This window comes from Sebastes fasciatus, chromosome 22 (genome assembly GCF_043250625.1).
Source record: "Sebastes fasciatus isolate fSebFas1 chromosome 22, fSebFas1.pri, whole genome shotgun sequence".
In the NCBI taxonomy this organism is placed as follows: domain Eukaryota; kingdom Metazoa; phylum Chordata; class Actinopteri; order Perciformes; family Sebastidae; genus Sebastes; species Sebastes fasciatus.
The window spans coordinates 10,101,979-10,116,443 of record NC_133816.1 but is presented as its reverse complement, the minus strand read 5'-3'; the positions used below and the strand labels follow the sequence as shown (position 1 = coordinate 10,116,443).

At 40.8% G+C, this 14,465-nt stretch overlaps 1 protein-coding gene across 2 annotated transcripts in view; it reads right to left on the bottom strand.

Moving 5' to 3' along the window:
• The window catches only part of arap2 (ArfGAP with RhoGAP domain, ankyrin repeat and PH domain 2), a 139,711-nt gene that overhangs the window by 45,511 nt on the left and 79,735 nt on the right, over window positions 1–14,465 (bottom strand). For both annotated transcript variants that reach the window (XM_074624119.1, XM_074624120.1), the window contains exon 15: window positions 7,579–7,704. In XM_074624119.1, the coding sequence (XP_074480220.1) occupies window positions 7,579–7,704 (126 nt within the window). The remainder of the gene's footprint in view (window positions 1–7,578; window positions 7,705–14,465) is intronic.

The following is a 14,465-nucleotide window of genomic DNA, read 5'->3' as shown; positions in this document are numbered from 1 at the left end:
CAATTGCAATCATAAGCTGGTAGAAAACTGTAAATGCCATTGATTTTCTAGACATTTTTGCTCTGTAATGGTTCCTGTGGTTGCAGAGGTTATGTATGGATTGGCAAATACTAACAGGTATTATATTGGCTCCCCACCTTGGGTCACACGATAAATCTGAAGGGTCACAAGATCATTATTGGGATATGAAAGGAGAAAAAACATATTTCTCCCATGTTAAATTATGTGTGTTTTATATACAGTGTATGCTCCTTTAATGTTTAATCTTACTTAACAACTATCAGATAGATTGCGTGAAAATTACTGTACTATCTACAGTAGATGACGTTCAGCACGCCCCAAGTTTAGGGAAGCAGATAGCAGTACCGGCACCGGAGCAAAGCAATGTACGGCTGTGGACGGGGCCGGCAGAAAACATATTTCAGGCACCTAAAAGACAGGCCAACCAATATCAGTTCAAGTGTACGCTATATTTAGAATATTTTCCAACGGGGAACTGAAACTGAAAGTCAGCCAGAATTTGCCGGCTTTAAAGAGAGCATAGGTTTTACTTTCAGTTCAGTTTCCCATCGAAAAGAGACATCTGATGGCAAGATAAAGCAGTGACAATATTTTAAATATGGCGTACACTTAAACGGACTTTAAGGTGACAAAAATATGTTTTGCTGCCGGCCCTGTCAACAGCAGTACATTGCTTTGTTCCCGTGTGGTAACTCCGGGGCGTGCCGACCGTCATCTACTGTAGGTAATACACTAACTATGGATAAATACCTCATACAACCCCACTTCAAAACACCTGAACTATCCCTCTAATGATCCCTTGACATTTCATCTAGCGCTACAAGCAGGTCAACTTTTTACTTATCCGAACATCTACAAAATGGATTGGCACAAATTTTGGTACAGCCATTCATGTCCCCAAGAGGATGAATCCTAATGACTTTCATGATCCCCTGACTTTTCCACTGGCGCCACCAGCAGGTTCACATTTGTGGTAGAACTGTTGGATGTATTACCATGCAATTCCGAGCATACGTTGAGGATCTTTGTGACCTTTTGTGATTGCTTGACCTTTAATCTAGCAACTTTCAATTTGTCCAATATTTTGGTTTATTTACCTAGCAATTTATTTTTCTTTACCAAGAGGAATTACAGCCTCGCAGGGATGCGAGCCATACAGGTTGGAAACCACTGCCCCCTACCAGTAGTTCCTAAAACTGGGTTTGTAAGGTAAAAATCTGAGGCAAACCAAGATGATTAAAGGTGCAGTGTGTCAGATCTGACGCCACCTAGTGGTTCCCGTGTGTCAAGTGTGTAGTAGAACTTCGGTGGCCGATGCGAAAACGCGAAAATGTGAATGGCTCTATCTAGAGCCAGTGTTTGGTTTGTCTGTTCTGGGCTACTGTAGAAACATGGCGGCCGTCTCCAAGAAGAGGATCCGCTCAGTATGTAGATATAAACGGCTCATTCCAAGGTATCAAAAGCACAACGATTCTTATTTTCGGGTGATTATACATAAAAAAAAAAGAATTATTAATATATTATATTTCATTTTTGCCAATAGATCCCCTTAAATGTTACACATTGTTCCTTTAACATGATAGGAAAGCACAAAAAACATTTCTTTTCAACAAAATGATGTTGCTTTTTCCATTTCTCTTTTTTCTTGTAAAGTACTGGACAACGACCTCTTTTTTTTAACTCTAAAGTGATTGAAATAAAACAAGGATTTTTGAAAATCCCTCTTTGATAGAACTATAGTCACAAGCAGTAGACATCCAGGGACAAGGGGTCGCAGGAGACATTGCTTTGACTCGATTGTCCTAAAACATCAGAAATATTAATAGATTTCATTTTCATGTTAGCACACGTGGCATCCGGATCCCGTCTCCTTGAATTATGTCGGACAAAATCTTTCATCTACACTGGAGTAAAGGGGAGAAGAGGCATTTTTAATTTCCTCTCAACTCCAAGGACAAAGACACAAAAAATCCCACTGTGAATCCAGGAAGCAAATTGCTACGGGACCCTGGGTCCAGTCAGTGCGGATGTATGAATGGGCTCGCTACTCGACCAACCAGTTTCTGAGGAGTTATCCTAATAATGGCCAGCACACCACCCACAAGAACAGATGCCCACATAAGGCTGAGGACACAGAAGGTTGGGAAAGGAGAGGGATTAAAGAGGGGCCAAAAGGTGTAGAGAGACTACAAATGTTTGACAAATGTAATTTCAGATACAGCTATCTCTTTTGGGTTTGATTTGTGAATGAATATGAGGGATTTGGTGAACCGAGCCGAATACAGAAGAGCCTATGATGACAGGAATTGGTCTGAAAGTAAAAGAATATCTCAAACCAGGCAGGAAGTTGTACCGATACGACCCAAGATAGAACACTTACCCGTGGTGTGGCTGTCATTTCAGTACCAAAATGACTGCAGTGTAGATGTGGAATAGCTGCAGGGAGTTTTACTCAACTGAATGTAACTATTATTCAGCTGTGTTGGGAATGGGGTGAATGCCTTTGGATCCCTTCGAGATATTCCAACCAGGAAACTTGTGAAAAAAAAAGAACCGAATCGCACGCATCCTTCTTCCTTCTTTGTTTGTGGTTCAGCATTTCCTTAGCGGGTGGGTTACCACTAGCTCCTACACAAGCACCCGTGCAATGGGGGGAACAATAGTGCTTGATTTACAATCAGGCAGCTGCGTCCATTGCCAGCTGTTTCCCCCCACACACACACAGCAATGGCCCCCGCGGCCCAGCCGTTCTCCGCGGGAGTCCGCAACCAGCCGCCAGAGACAATGCTAGCGGAAGCCAACCGTGGTATGTGCCTCCACCAGTTAAATTGGGCCAATTAGCTTGTACGCCAAGAGTGAGTACTCCCTGCATAGCGTTTTCCAGAAGGGAAATGTGGAATCTCTCCTTTTTTTCTGCTTTACCTCCTCTCTCGCTTCAGCAATTTGTAAAATTCGCTAAATGCTCCAAGTACGCAGGTTGATTAGACTAATCAAGTCATCAATGCGGCAATTAAACAGTCTTATTGTTCACTGACTGAACGGCCCAAGTTACAGAATAACATATTTACTCAAAAAGTTTCGATTGTGTCTCCAGCTTTATTCTGCCGCAATGTCCCCCCACTAAACTTTTTTTATCGACATCGCACAGACACCCATTTCAGTATGCATCGGAAAAAAAAAAAGCAGGCTTGCGTGCCCCTTTTCCACTGAATCACCCTCCCTCCCCTCGCTCTCCCACCTCTCTATCCTCCCCTTTTCCTACCAATCTTCTGCCTATCTCGCCATCGGACTAAAATATCTGTGATGAAGACATCTGCTGGACAGCTTGTCAGGGGGGCTGGAAATGGAAATCGAGAAACTGAGGGGATCTGAACGATCCGTCTGTGCCAGAATTACAGCCCACTTCATTACGGGGAGGAATGGACAGATATGGCATAAGATAAAGAGGAAAAAAAAACACTATCTGCCATGTATTTCTGGCCTAAAGCAACAGCACTAGTCACTCATTTAGGCGAGCAGAGGCACAGTGATATGAGCACTCCAAAAAGCATATTAGATTAATTGTTTAAACATGCTTTGTGTGCTTGTCGTAAAAATATAAAACAGAATGTGAGACATGCATTTAAAATCAACTAATTTTTTAGCATAAACCATGAAGGAATATTTGGTTTATCATCAAAAACTCCAGCTTTTGTAGATGCAAGTAATTGAATGTTCATATGGGCTCAGATTTGTGTGCTCAATAAAACTGTTAACATAATTCTACTTCTCTCTTGTTCTTCTCTCCACACAACCTCCTCCCCTCCTCCTTCTCACTCTCTGGCAGTTGTGAGTTACTGTTGCGGGCGAAAAAAACGGAGCGCAGCTGATGAGGAAAAGACAAAACTAATCAGAAATTAGGGGTGCCATTTCCCTGCTGCCACTCACCATTTCAGACAGTAACTGCCTACTGTCTCTCTTCGCACTCCCAAGACTCTCGCGAGCGCGCAAACACAAACGCAGATGCACACGAAAGCATGTACACACTCTTTAATGTGAGAGTAGCGTGAGTCACTTCTCAACCCGTTTAGGAGGTGGGGAGACTTCATTTACGCCAAAATCAACTGCGCAAACCTGATACGGAGCAGCTGAACGGCTAATAAAGTGGTGCCAAGCTGGAGAATAAACCAGTTCAACCTTGATTTCCGCACAAATAAAACAACAAGGAATATTGTTTTTTCGAATCCTAATCTATATTCCCAGCAGCGTCTGGGCTGAACACTGTGTTTTGCCAAACGCTAAGTAGCACAGTGTTTTATTTCATTATGGTGGACTGGCACAATGATCCCCCGTGCCACCTCTGTCAAGGCCATTACCAAAATTGGTTGCCAAATTAATTTATATCGTACTCTCAATTTAGCTCCCATCAGTGGAAGCATGAAAGACTATTGGGTTTGTCTCCAGACAAAAAAGTTTAAGATGCTGTGGTAGAGTGCTTTTATTAAGCCCTGACTACAACCTATGAATTATTAAGAACTCGGGTGTATCTATAGACCATCTAACCATTAGCCAGGGAACGAAAGGCATCCTGGAGTACATTCAAAAATACCTCATCCCTCCGTGCTCGCAAAGTCCTGACAGCGCTTCCTCGTGATTGAAGAAGTTGGAGCGCGTCGACTTTTAAACCCAACCCCTCTGAATTTTTCAACAGCTGCAGCTGCAGTTAAAGCGCCATTAAAAGCACAAAAGCCAAACTCGTACGGCTCTTCATAATAGATGACATAACGGGGTGTTTATCGGCCGAAATATTACGAGCACTTATCTGAAGGGAGACGACTTTGGGATGGCGCGGCGTTTGTAAAGTGGTACAAAATGCACAACAGCGACTAAAATGGGCCTCGACAAAATGGACACCTGTAGTGTTAAGTCCATTTCAAGTGGGAGCTCACTCTGCTGTTGGTGGAACAACAAACCACACACCGTCGTACCAATGGGCAATAAAAACAGCAAATAACTTTGTACTTTAACATTAGGAATCACACAGGAAAGACTAATGCTAACGTAAAGCTGCTCTAATCAATATCCAGCCCGGTCGCACAAAACGGTGTGTGAATGACACGATTATGCGCAAGGCATGCCGTTCTTGCTTTTGGCGTGTCATTTTTTACGCCATATAGTTTGTACTGACTGCAATGAAAACACATCCGCGTAAATATGCCATGCTCAGAGCTAGTGATGTGGAATAAAAAGTGAAAAAGACTGCTTATGGTGGGCGGGCAGGTGGGGAGGTGGAAGGGTCCAACAAACACAGGACCCTGTTTGTATTTGAGACCGGCGTTTTATTTTGTAAGTAACGTTTGTGACGAGTTTTACATACTTAATACTTACGTTGTGTCCGTACGTATTTTACTTAGATTACGTACTTATTTTAAGCCCAACCATGGCGTTTTTTCCTAAACTTAATTAAGTGGTTTTGTTGCCCCTGCTGGTACTTCACCTTCATACACATGTAAAAATGGGCAAAACACGCCATCCTCTGGCGGACAGCAGGTCTTTACATGCTTTGGTGTGATTCCGGGTTGCAATATCTTAATATCAACTATGGATAAATTACTATTCGTAATGTAACTGATGGATCCACAGATAATTATCACCTAACTCTACAGTTCCCTTCACCTCTACAGAGCATTTTTATCTTTTTTTTGCTTATTGTTTTGGTTTTAAGGCCCACAAGTTCACTATTTTTGGTTCACTCTCACCGCTCTCATGAACATTATTTCTAGACGGCTGTTTTCAGCAAAAAAGCTCTGATGAACCTATTGTCCGCTACCTGTTCAGCACCAAACAGGAAGTTAGTATTTAGCTGGTGAACATGGAGCATTCAGTAGCTAAAGAGCCGGACATTTCTCCAAAAGGTGGACACCAAACCAGAGGTACAATGACAGTGAATATTGGACTGACACGACTTAAAGCTTGTTCCTGCTGCCCCGAGTGGCCAAAAATATCATTGCAGATTTAAATTGCAGAATGGCATATAGCCCATATACTGTACACATCTACCTGTAAAATGTAGAAAATGTATATTATAAAACAATTGAGTTGAAGGACAGACTGTCTCAGTGTCCTTTTCAAAATAATTGCCATCCTGTCCATTTTGATAAAATGGTTCAGCAATCTTTGTAATATAAGATTAACTGCAAAAGTGTCTTTGAAAGTTAACTTTATAAGGTGATAATGTGTAAATCTTGCTTTTACGGATTGTTTCTGCTGCCCCCAAGTGGCCAAGAAAATAAAGAAAATTCAGGTTTAAAGGACAATTCAGTTTCCTTTTTTTAACATTGCTAAAAACAAGTCAGATGGGCAAGAAACCCAAACCGGTTTAAAGGTTTTGAAGAAAGGTAAGCCAATTTTATGGAAGACACACAACAAAGGTGAACAGTAAAATATGTCACTCACCTTCAGGTTGAGCTCCATGTAGTGGTTTAGATAATCTGGAAATCTTATTTTAAAACAGGCTTTATTTGAATCCTGTCTGATCATCTGACCAATCAGACTTCGTTGTAGCGTGGTCGCTATGTTCCCAGATCTTAGCAATTACTTTGACGAGTACATTAGTATCATAACCAACAGAAATGATGAATTTCAACTATGAAATTAAGACCCAAATCGCAATACATTGGAATTATCCTTCAACAAATGAAATGGAAATGAATTCCATCCCTACAAATAATGAGAATTCCAATAGACACTGGTGAGAATTTTCCCCCCATCTCCTCTAAGGGGCAATTTCCCAGACCTCAGCCCTGTTCATTAGCCAGCATGTACAACCACCAATGAGAGCGGAGCGTGTGTAGGTTGATGGAAATGGAGATGGATGTCTTGCCCGTATAGGCGTAGGAGATTCAGCTCATTCAAGTGGCAGGTAGCCGCAAGCTGTCACCCCCACCCGGAAACATTCTTTCCCCCATTTTCTCCTCCATTCCGCCCCTTCCCAATAACCTCCCTTCCCCAGGGGCGGCATCCAAAGCCGGCTCCTTCTCCTAATTACCCATGGGCCCGAGAAACGCTCCAGCTGTTTGGAGATGTGGGACCATTGCAGAGCAGGAGGTGCAGCAGCAGCGGAGGAGTTTGGAGTGTGCAATGGAGCCTGATTAAAAGTTTTAAACTGCCTTGGAAGAGAAAATAAGAAGAAGTTTTTGGAGGCAGCATCTCTCAGGTGGATTCAGAGAGGACTTGCACTGGATCGGTTTATTAATTTTTATGTTAATTTCTTTAACCTGGCCCTAGTTTACCCCGTACTTCCGCAGAGCATTCACCCGCTGGGTCGTCTAAGAACATCTTTCTGTTTGACAGTTATTCCCAGAGGACCGATGCGGAACGCATTTGAAAGACAGATTCATTGATCGTTTTGACTGGACTGTTTGGTGTACGGATTAAACGATTGGCAGTTTGACAACTGACAGACTGACACTGATTGATCGCTCAGCGCTTAACTGGAGTGGACCTCTGACAAACACGCACTGTAAATTGCTTACAAATGGATTGATGGATTGATTGGCCTTGCCGGGGGTTTCTCACCATCTCTTCCGCGACGGTCCAGCGTCGTCTTGGCGGGGCCTGCGGAGATGTAGAGGAAGCCATCCATGAAGAGGGAAACGTCAGACAGGGAGGTGCTCTCCGACCACTGCTCGAGTCTGGGGAAATCTACAATGAGGGGGGGAGACAATAGATGAGCAAAGGAATTGGTTTTCCCCAATTACTGTAACGGTGGAAGTGCATCATTCTGATGCTTGCTGTACTTGACCCCCAGTGAATCGGAGAATAGCGTCCAATGAAAACTGTGCATGTTTTCACAATTCCAGATAAACTAAGGGGTTAAGTAAATTCTCATATTTTTAATTATTATTAACAATTTAAAAACTCATTTGATTATCCACTGAAAACAAGGCTGTTATTATTACTCGTGAAAAATATTTACAAAACAGCTACAATAGGCTATAATATAGGACCATTTGTGGACTGCCGTTTGAAACCTCAAGCTCGGCATTTTGCCCATTTTGGTATTTGGCCGCCGCACTCTTGGCTTTTTGCAACCACAAGTGACACGAGAGGGTGGAGCTAAATACAACTGGCCACTGAACAAGACATTCTCAGGAGACCAAAAAGGTTACAATTAACTTTCATGAACTAAAAACACACTGTGAAAGGGTTAAAGTTGCAAAACGAAAACACGGACAACTCCCAGACTGGACAATGCCGTGGTAGCGACCTGTCAATCACAAGTTAGCCACGCCCTAAAGCGTTGCCCTGCTTTATCGTCTATTTTACTCTAAATGATTGAGACCATAAACTCATGTTTACAATGTTCACTGAGGTAATAAATCAAGTGAGAAGTAGGATAATTTTCTCATAGACTTCTATACAATCAGACTTCTTTTTGCAACCAGAGGAGTCGCCCCCTACTGGCTATTAGAGAGAATGCAAATTTAAGGCACTTCTACAATGGCTTCACTTTTCAGACCCGGAGGTAGCCCATCATATAGGACTATAACTACATTAATTATATAGCTTTAATATAACAAAACAGAGGGGCTATGTTGTTTATTATAACATAATATCACAATATTAATAATTGCAATTATTATAAATGCAAAAAACTGTATTACACTCCTGTGCATTCATAGATAAAAATCTCAAAAAATAAAAAAAAATTTGTTTGTTTATAATATAAATATAAAAATCATTAATTTGGGAAACTAAATGTTGTCTTCATATCATCATGATAAGATCCCACTGAGAATATCTAATCATCAGCTATTGTACGGTAGTAAATTCGTTAAATCATGTATGCAATCCCACAGTGCACCATGCCTGTGTTTCTGCATCAACAACAGATATTATCTAGATATTATCTGTCAAGATGTCCAGCTCCCGTCACGTGACAACCATCGTTGTTATCCCATATTATTGTCGCCAAAAACAAGTTTGGATTTGGAATGTTTCCCGATCAAGATAGCGCTAATCCCAGATGCAATTCTATCTTTATATCCCACTCTTATTCACGTAAAATCCCCTAAAAAGATCCTTCAACCAGAAAACATGGATTCGTGGCTCAACGATGGCACACACTGTTGAAGTGCCCTCAAGCAACACGCTGGATCCCGACCAGCTTCATGATTGTTGCTCTTGAACCTGAGCTCTGACCTCCATGTGGAGAGCATTTCCCTGTGGGCATCGATGAAGCCGCACAGTATTATCTATTTTTCCCACAAAGAGCATAAAACATGATTATACAAACTACTGTTTATTTAGTCATGACTTTGTCACGTGCTCATTCAAAGGCAAAAGATAAGATGTTCTGAGAGTTTTTCAAGTTACAAACCTCCGTGTACTGTATCTGTTCGAAATTAGTTTCATGTTCCGTCCCTCTCTTCATCTTTGGCCATTTAAATTAGAAGCCTTCCTCCCTCATTTTTTTCTCCTTTTCTTCTAAACTCCCTCTTCTCATCCTTTCTTGCTAGCTTTAAGAGCTCCCCACGTTCAACCTTATCGTTCTCAAATTCAATTAGCTTCAATTCTGGGGTTCAATTTTCTGCCAGAGCCTTGGCAATATCTTACAGATTTTATCTTCGCTACCTCCAGCTCTCTCATCAAGCAAGGTAAAAAGAACTTTAATTGAAACTACTTTTAATTGAAGCGACATTTCCACCCTTTAGTGACACCACCTCATCTCAGGGCCAGCGTATCATTCAGAAGAGAAAAACAATCAGTTCATTCAACAAGACAGCTTACTCTCAACATGTGTGGGTTCTGTCTGTCAGACTAATTAACTGTGGCCACATGCACATTAATAGTCTTTGAATTACAGTAAAATATAATGAATACATTAATGTATTACTCTGAAAATCAAATGGATGTCATATCACATATAAGAACCTAATTAAATGTTTTTAAAGCCTAATTATAATTACTAAATGATGATGACCTGAAAGTAAAGCCCAGCAAAGGTTCAAATCTTAAGTATGGCTCTATAAATTTAATACAACGGAGTAGGGGTGGACAATATGACAATATATACTGTGAGATGACAAATTTGTCTTTTAGTATATGCCGTGTTATCTTTCCCTTTAATATCTCTGTGTGAGGCCATTGTGGGCCATGTTATTAATCACTGACCCGAACTGCTTTATGGTCATATTGTATGTTTAAATGATTTATTTTTGCATTCATTATATCATGTACCCTGATTTGTCAGATATTTAATTCACTGGATTAGCCAAAAACAGACATTTTGTGAGGATATACTGTATACTGTATTATTAATTCTCAACTTATTTTACAGAAAATTATGATTTTGTGATATAAAATTACATATAGTATAAGTCCATCTGTATTTTTCACAAACTCTTAATTATTATTAATTTATCTCTTTACATTTTAAGTATTAGTCAAAATGTTTGTTTTTGCATCCTCAGCTGGTCTTCTGACCATCCCCAGCTCACGCCTCAGCAACCATGGGTGCTAGGACATTCAGCTGCACTGCTCCCAGGCTCTGGAACTCCCTCCCTCCACAGATCCGACAGTCTGACACTTTTGCAACATTCAAGTTTACACCAGAGGAGAGAATTATTCAGTTTTCTTTCCTGGTAATTAAAGGTGAAAATTAAAAGTTTAACATAAAATACAGTTGCAGTGAAGTTATTATTTTGTTATTTTCACTCTTTTAAAGTCACCAGAATGAAGGAAACAAAGTCTTTGAAACTCTAATTTTCTTTTGTTTGTGATACCTAATTAAAGTCTGAATGTCAAATTTCTAACCGTTGCAAAACTCATAAATATCTATTCTATTCACATGTTTTTTTAATGATATAACACAGAATAATAATAATAATAATAAGAAGAAGAATATAATGAGAATATAAACAAATAATAATCTACATTAAATATCTACATTAGGGCCTCAAGCATCCCCTGCTTTATGGTCTATTTGACTCTAAATGGGACCATCATCTACTAAATGAACATCATGCTGTATTGAAGAAGACTTGAAACTAGTGATTAAGACCATAAACTCATGTTTACAATGTTTACGGAGGTAATAAATCAAGTGAGAAGTAGGCTCATTTTCTCATAGACTTCTATACAATCAGACTTATTTAAAGTTAAGAGTCATTCAAAATATTTTTACATTTTAAAAAAAAAATATTTTGATATCAAAAAATATTTTATCCCCCCCAACATGGTTATGTAAGGTTTAAAAAAGGATTGAAAACCACCCAACAAAATGCACCATAATCCATGATCAGTCTAGCTGGCAATCAAATCAACACCACCACATCTAGTCTGATACAGGCATTTTATGCACTGTAACCATTTCTAACAAGCACAATATATATTTGACGTGATGCCAAGGATGCAGAGCCAATCGGGGGGCAGGGTGACATAAAGCCTGGGTGACATTAGGCAGCAACATCTGTAATCTAGCTTGGAATCTAACACGGACAATGTGTCTGCCAATAGCAGCGCCATAAATACATGGAATCTGACAGAATTTAATCAGCAAACTGCAGGGAAGTGGGTCTAACACACACACACACACACACGCACAGACGTACACGCAATTTTCCAACCACTCAGGTTGAGAGAATGTAAATAAACTAGTGGCTTGATGCTGTATCAGTTGGAACAAGGCTCTCTCTGTGAGCCTTCTAAACAGTCCCTCTGGGCCCCTAAAGCTGGACTCTGTTAAGATTGGACTGTGATGTCTGTGGGGGCGGCGGTTGAGAAGTCTGGCCTGTGCTGATTGGCTCAGTCCCCAGTGAAGGGATGTGACATGACAGAGTGCTCAATTAGCCATCTGGTCGCCCACGGCAACGGTCACAAAGTGGTCCCCGACAAGCAGTGGACAGTGGGGTAATCAGCGCCACTCGCTCACACACACACACACACACACACACACACAGAGAGACATAGGAAATGATAACACAAATGGCGAACATACGCAAGGCAAGCATAGATAACACGTACAAGTCAGCTAAAGAAAAAAGAAGTGTGAAAACATTCACATGATTATCGGAATAAAAGTAATTTATATCTTTAGCTGTTCAGCCAAAGGCCACACAAACATGTTATTAGCCAAAAGCACTTGCCTTCAAAATTAAAACCATCCACATACACTCCAACAGGGAAAACGTCTTCATTATAAAGACTTAAAAAAAGCACACTCAGCTGCTGCTTGTGACTTCCTGACCTTCTAACAGCCCGGTGTACAGTTTGTGTATTGGTTAAAAACATAAACAACATCAACAAGCACTGGAGAAAACCGGCAGAGCCTCGCTATGTTGCGAACAACAGGGTGGGAATGGAGACCCGAGATGAAACAGGGCCTCTGATTTAGTGTTTGTGTATATATATGTGGGTGTTGGTGTTCATCTTTTTATTATCCACACAGAAAGCCTGCTGGATAAATTTTTAATGTGCCGCGAGATTCACAGATCCGAGGCGTCAGGGATGCTAGGGGTGGCAACAATAAAACTTCTTTGCCTTCCAAATCCGTGGTGTGTCATTTAAGAAGGAGCCGAATGATGTCAACAGCAAGAGGCATTGCTGTTTAGCTTGGTTTTACAGTACAATGGCCTCCCGGGTGGAGTGGAGAGCCGCCATAAAGCACAATTTACATGTTTACATTGCTCTGTTTACAGTTTAGGCATTAGCTGATGCTTTTATCCAGAGATTTACAGGGGGAATAGCCGGCAGGGGTTCACTGTCTCGCTGCAAGACAAACAAGTTTTTTGGTGAAGAAATCAAATCGCAACCTCAAAGCTACGATTTGTAGATTTTTTTTTAGAGTTTAGCATCTGACAAGTAGTTCTAATGGCATAAGTTTTTGTCTGTAGTATGGCAAGTATGGCACTGCTTTCCTCTGGGAGGTGCCAAAGTAGGGAATTGTAGACAGTTGCTTTAAAGCTGCACTCTTTCATATTTTTATTTGAATAATGGGTGGTTTGTTTAAAGAGGACCTATTATGTTTTTGTGTTTTTCTCTTTCCTTTAGAGTGTTATATGGTTTATTGTGCATGTAAAAGGTCTGCAAAACCCAAAGTCCACATCAAAGGGAGTTACTCTCCGCCAGAGAAACACTGCTCCTGAACTGCCTGAAACGCCTCGCTTGAAGTCCCGCCTTTTCTTCCGTAATGTGGTGATGTCACCAATTAATACATTTGCATAACACCTGCCTAGCGGCTAGCTTGGCACGCCCTCAAACAAAGCTAGTTAGACCGGAGCTGGAGTGGAGTCTGAAGAGTTTTCTTCAGTTGGCCAATCACAACAGAGTGGGCCAGCTGACCAATCAGTTAGCAGCTAGCTGGTGAAAATGTACATTTACATTTAGCAGCCAGATACCTCCTTCAAAAGAATGCTAATGTTGCTTGTGTCCGTTGCTAATATGCTACTGTTGCTAATGCACTACCCCAAGTGGCAATTGCGACTAGTGACTCGTCACTCTTTGACAGTCGGTGTATAGATGGTTGAGCATCTTTGTTAATGAGTTAATTTCTATGTTCGTGTCATGTGGCCCATCCTACATGATATTACAAGCTGTAATTGAAGGTCAAACTTTAAAAATGCATCTTCCATTAACATGTATTTAAAGCAGTGGGCAACCTCCGGGTCTGAAACGAGAGGCCAATGCAGAAGTGCCTTACATTCTTTGTATTAGCCAGCAGGGGGCGACTCCTCTGGTTGCAAAAAGAAGTTTATGGTCTCAAAAAAACTACGTCCACTTCTTAGTTAGTTATATACAGTCTATGATTTAAAGCCAAAGGTACATCAAACATAAAGCTTTACATCCATGTACCAGATTTCCAATAACATATTTCAATATATTAGAGTTCAGATACATGATACAACCGATAAGAGTATCTCCTTGTGAACATTTACCACGTAAACACATAAACCCAAAACATTACTATCTAAATAATAACTACAGAGCCACTACTCTTATTTCAATGGACGGCAAATTAATTTCTTCAGAGAAGCACTGATGGAAACCACTCATTCAATAAGTTTTTTTCATCAACTGACATTTTCTGAAGATTCTCAATGTGTGACAATTCATGTAAAAAAGGACTTGGTAGCTGTGTAGTTGGTATAAACGGATCCAGCGTGCCTGTGCGTTGGTAGCGAGGCCAAGTGGCAGATGGAGCTCAGTTGTTAATGTTACCCACCTGCAGCATTTAAGAACCAATTACCAACTTCATCGACATCATCAGCGACATCATCAGTGTACTCTGTACCAGTTATATCAGCCAGCAAGATGTGGGGAATGGACACAGTTTGGGATTTATAATGCTCATTTTGGTGATGAGAGAATTTACATTTGCTGTTTTAGTCCATTGGCTGATGCTTTAGTCAAGAATGACTTCCAATTTAGTGCAGAGGCTACGCAGAGACACTGATTATTGGGGG